A 6000-nucleotide genomic window follows, 5' to 3' on the forward strand; every position below is an offset into this window, starting at 1 on the left:
TGCATCAAACACTGGTCAGACTATATTCATGTATACATTAAACCACATACATGTATACATAAAACACTGGTCAAACTATATTCATGTATACATTAAACCACATACATGTATACATAAAACACTGGTCAGACTATATTCATGTATACATTAAACCACATACATGTATACATAAAACACTGGTCAAACTATATTCATGTATACATTAAACCACATACATGTATACATAAAACACTGGTCAAACTATATTCATGTATACATTAAACCACATACATGTATACATAAAACACTGGTCAAACTATATTCATGTATACATTAAACCACGTACATGTATACATAAAACACTGGTCAAACTATATTCATGTATACATTAAACCACATACATGTATACATCAAGCACTGGTCAAACTATATTCATGTATACATTAAACCACATACATGTATACATAAAACACTGGTCAAACTATATTCATGTATACATTAAACCACATACATGTATACATAAAACACTGGTCAGACTATATTCATGTATACATTAAACCACATACATGTATACATAAAACACTGGTCAAACTATATTCATGTATACATTAAACCACATACATGTATACATAAAACACTGGTCAAACTATATTCATGTATACATTAAACCACATACATGTATACATAAAACACTGGTCAAACTATATTCATGTATACATTAAACCACATACATGTATACATCAAGCACAGGTCAAACTATATTCATGTATACATTAAACCACATACATGTATACATCAAGCACTGGTCAAACTATACACTCAATGCTCCACATGTGGCAGCCACTGGAGTATATCGTATGTGACCCATTTCGCGAAATGACTAATTTCACAGACCCGTGAAGATCCGGGATAGAATATAGAATGGGCCTCCAGCGACCCATGCGTACCATAAAAGGCGACTATGCTTCTCGTAGGAGGCGACTAACGAGGTCGGGTGGTCCAGCTCGCTGACTTACTTAACGCATGTCATCGGTTCCGAATTGCTCAGATCGATGCTGTTGATCACTGGATTGTCTGGTCCAGACTCGATTATTTACTCATTGCCGCCATATAGCTGGACTATTGCTGGGTGCGGCGTAAAATTAAACTCACTCACTCATTGATTTCAGCATCTGACTGTAGCATATACATGGTCACATCGAAGATGAATTTCTCCACTACCTTTGGGAAACCAACTGCAAATCTTATGCAGACGAATTACGTGAGGACTATGCATCAAATGACTGAAAAGCATGTGCAAATATCGTGTATGTCAACAGTTTTTGTGTAATACTTTCTTAAGAATTCTCCAGTTTTCACTGAGTTCCATCATTTATTGACCATACGACAATAACTTTATCAGCATTACGAATATGTGCTATACAATACATCGGTACATGTGTAAACAGCACCTTTACACTGTATGGAATACAGTAACTAACTACATTTACACTAGTGAGTCAAACCTTTTGTTGGGTAGGATATGTCTCCAAAAAAATTCCTCGGATAGGGCTCCAGGTATTACGGAACATACACGTAATGAAAACTGACCTAAAGGCGACATCTGTCCGACTCCTCAAAGAAACAGGTGCGTCAGATCTGGGAAACTGCCTAAACTGCGCCCACCTTCCTTAAACGTGAGAACTGTTTACCCACCGTTTGTTGATCTGAATGAAAAAACAGATACTTCCAGAAACACCCATCGTGCAGCGAGACTGATAGCCAATAGATAAACATGATCAGGGCTCCAACGTCTCATACGTCAGCCCTTATCGTTTATACGTTATATTATCATTCGATCTCATGACGTGTACGAGCAGTGAGACAGAACACAGAAAGATATCGGACAGGTTTCAGTGATGCTCGGTGTTCCTTATTGCAATAGATAATAACACGAAAACGCTTTTAGATAACATTGACCGGTGTTTGTGTTCTTACGTTAACGAAATATAAGCCCCAAAATACAATGTTACCTGTTAGCGAATTTCCGTGCTGGCGTATTTTGTCTATATCTGGGCTCCTTAATCTTACCATCATTAATCCAGGCGTGGTAACCTTGAAAGGAGATGTTTTCAAAAACCGTTTCACTGTATCTCGTGAATACGGATCTCTTCAGTTTTATACGGTTCTCTTCACTCAACAGCTTTACAGACTCCCACCGTGCACGTGGCGAGCGTATACACATGCGACCTTGCAGAAAGCCTTCCTAGAAGGAAGTCTGTAACCCCGAGTTCAGATTCAAGTACCAAGACTTATAAGTCAAGTGATTGCAAACTTTGAACTTTTCATTATGGGGAAGTGCAACCTAGAATTGGAATGATGCCTTCTTGCCAGCATTTGGTTGAGTTGGACACATGGCATGTTTTATGCAGTTGGGACGTCAAGCTGTTGTTCAGTCTTAATATTCACCTCACATTTTACAAAATATGGAATTGTTGTTTGTAGACTGGTATACCTCGACACTGAACACTGCCTTAACCAGCACGGAGACGCCATCTAGCGAGCGGGAGAAAATCAGCATCACAGGTAGGTCTATAGCGACAAATTGGAATAATTAGACTATGAACAGGGACACAAGATTCAGTACTTACGTCGATTCGAACAGGTTGTAAATCTGTCTTGACCAAAGTAACCAACATATTCTTTTTATTAAATTACAATTGTTTACTGGCAAATATGTATATTTGAGTGAGATAATGATATAAAAACGTAAATGTAACGAATAAAATAATATAAATGTATCCACATATGTCAGTATGCCTAATTATTGTATTCTGTCCTGTCCATACTGTGTGGCAATATATCACTTCTATAATGTCGGAATCTATCAGAACGTAGTGTCAAGATTTATTTTCTTCTATGTTAGTTCATTGTATTTGTTTTTCATCAAAGTTGTTTTAGCGTTACTGAGTGAAAAAAGTTCCAGTGAAAATTCACTAGCATGTCGGATCAGTGACTTGGAGATTTACTGGTCCAACTGACTGAAACCGTGGTTTAATTTCCAAATGGGTTCTGTTTGTACATTTCTGGCTCTGTTGCATTGATATCCCTAGAATATTGCTAAAGCGCCCTAAAACAATAGTCATTCCCATATCCTCACGTCTCTGTCAGCATTTCGCTTTATTCAACGACTTCCTTCTTTCCAGTTGTGATTATCGTGGTGTCGACAATCGGAGCTGTCCTGCTCGTGGCCATCATCCTGACAGTGATATTCTTGAAGTAAGTCAATTCGTGCCTCATACATGCACCTTACTTCCAAATTCACTCGTCCCTTTCAGTCAATGCATGTAGCGTAGAGACAGCTTCATGTAACAGAATGTAACAAAACATGATTTACATTCGGAACCACTCGCGTTTTTCCGTAGCCTTCAATTCGGAATACCAGGACTGACATGAGTGGTCATTCGGGTATTTCCGTCGAAATCGGAACTCTCGCATTTGTGTAGTCCATTTGATGACAGTCGTGATATATTTAAACATAAGCTATTTTTATTAAGTCCTTTTTAAATTATTTTTGGGTTTTAGTGCGATGACAATTCAAACATATTTTATTCGTTAAACACATCAATCCCAGTTCCGCACTAAATACTTTAAGTTGTGGTCACTTTTAATTACTGGATGAATATTAAAATAAAAATCTTACGCTGTTTCATCCAGTTACACGTGCAACATATGTCTCTATCTCTTCAGATGCTTATATGCTTTACTCCCTCAGGGTATTTGATTCTGATTTAGTGTAGGAGAACCATCACGGCAGCGCATCGCAGATGACGAGTTGTCTCCCATAGTCATGCCAGCTCAGTCACGCCACATGAAACTGACCCTCTTTCGTCTAACTAAAATACTGCTGAAAAGCTTCGATACATGTACGTCTAACTCATTCAACAATATGCTTATTCTTCCAGGAGGAATGGTGTAGTTTCTTGGAGAACTCCAAATGTATGCAGCGGTACAGGTACCATGTCTTTACGTTTAATTATTCATTTCAGACGTCCGAGAATCGAGCGCGTTGAGCATGTCTATGCAGTTCCTACTCCTTGCGACACAAGCCCTGGGAGCCCCCCAAGTTCTGCGTCCCCGTTAAAACACGAGCGACCTATACTGAGGGACTGTTATTGCGAGGTGGCTGATTCAATAGCATCCCGTGTTCAAGCTACACCGGCGTCGCCAGGTTACGCAGAGGTCGAGGACGTTTGCAAGGGAGATAACCGTCGTTGGGATCCTCAGAAATTCACGTTTGGGCCATCAATTCGACCTTTGCCGCCCAGTCAGCTGCCATTTTCTTCGCAGAACATTTCAACGTTCTCCCGAACTCATCCGAACGGGAAAACCTTCGGGAGACTGCCGACGCATACTCGGACATTTTCGGACCCAGCTCCACCTGGATTATTGTCCAACACATCCGGGCCTTTCAAAACTCGCTCAACAACAGGGAGATCGTTTCGTGACCCTAAAATCTCGGATTACGAGAATATTGTTATAGACAGTGAGCAAAAGAGTCCTCGTTTTGCGGACCAGAATTATCTGCTTTATTCCCGTCTCAGCCGGGCCACTCCGTCAGCTAAGAATGTTCCTCGGGGAGTTGAGATTACAGATGTGAAAGCCCCAAATCCGTCTTCCGAGGGACTCTATGCTACAAGCAGTGTCGTGAATCATTCTAATGGACCAGTGAACCAACCGGGACCCGTTGTTTCTGATACCCGTACTAAAACGAAAAAAACATCAGAACCGACTCAACCAATATACACTAATGTTCCCGGGAATTCACCGGGAAGTGGTTCTGTTCGTCCCGGAATCAAACCCACGGATAACCAAAGACAGAAATCAAAGGAAGCTAATCGTGTGAAGGAGGAGTCACGTGATCACTAATGTCTATAGTGGCTGTTTTCCTCTGTGAGGTGTTAATTTCTGTATGATAATTCTGTATATATTATATTTAGAGAGCAGTATTTGTGGACTGATGCCAGAACGAAGATACCCACCGCTGTGAATATTATGTCTGTGAGAAAAGATCGAGTGTCAAGATAACGTGGGTTCCAGTTTGACCACAGATTTCATTGAACGGAGATCAATGTGATGTGTGCATAAGAAGGGAGACAACTCGTGTTGGTTCTGTGCATTCGTTTCCATCTCGTGCAATTCAGTTTAATCAAGGGAGCAAACGATGAACTGAGGTGGAAAAACAACCCAGACTGCCTTGAAAGATGCGAGAATCAGAGAATGAACTTTGTGCTGTTTGGATATACGTGTAATCCATCCTAAATGATCACCTATTATCATAACAATGCTATTTATTCTGCACTTAGGATGGAACCTTTCAGATCAATGTGTTATAATGTGAGAATATTCACTTTTCATTTGGGGGAAAACGTGACAATACACAAAATTAAAAACACCATTTTTGCTAAACCTGCGAAGTAGTCGAAACATTTCTCATTTGGTTTGCGAACATATTTCCACCGAATATAAAAAAAGTGTACATAATAAAATTATTAAAGCACTTGTGTTTTTTTTCCAATCAAGCTCGGCCGACAGAATGCAAGGCAATGTTTTGTGACGTATGTTTATATAATGTCCCAGCGCATCACCCTCTAGACCATCGCTACTGTGGCTGTTTGTTCCCACCAATGACGACCCCCCAGTTTGTTCAAACATTTCGAATCAAATGGTCAGTATGCCTGCGGGGACACTCCGGTGCCACTACTCGGATAATTTTACTCAAGACAAAATGTGTTCAAAATGTAACTGAGCCTGATGTCTCCTGGATGATCTTGCTGACATACTGCTGAAAAACCATGTGTAAAACCACACTCACTGTTGAACCGACTTGAACGTACACTAACCACCCACACCCACACCCCCTACACACACACACACGCGCGCGATTTACTCTCGTACATCTAAACTTATCTCTGTTTACATATTTGCTTGCGAAGTACTATTTGTCCATTTTTTGTTAACATGTAGCAAGATCAGTCGCCA

General features: G+C 40.1%; 1 protein-coding gene across 1 annotated transcript in view; it reads left to right on the forward strand.

The window, feature by feature from the left end:
* Positions 1–5518, forward strand: part of LOC137256519 (uncharacterized) — a 53164-nt gene extending 47646 nt beyond the window's left edge. The window contains exons 5-7 of the mRNA XM_067794360.1: positions 2464–2544; positions 3165–3237; positions 4008–5518. Coding sequence (XP_067650461.1) covers positions 2464–2544; positions 3165–3237; positions 4008–4887 — 1034 coding nt within the window. The 3' untranslated portion in view covers positions 4888–5518. The remainder of the gene's footprint in view (positions 1–2463; positions 2545–3164; positions 3238–4007) is intronic.
* Positions 5519–6000: the final 482 nt, after the last annotated feature.

The sequence above is a fragment of the Haliotis asinina genome, chromosome 11 (assembly GCF_037392515.1).
Source record: "Haliotis asinina isolate JCU_RB_2024 chromosome 11, JCU_Hal_asi_v2, whole genome shotgun sequence".
NCBI lineage: Eukaryota > Metazoa > Mollusca > Gastropoda > Lepetellida > Haliotidae > Haliotis > Haliotis asinina.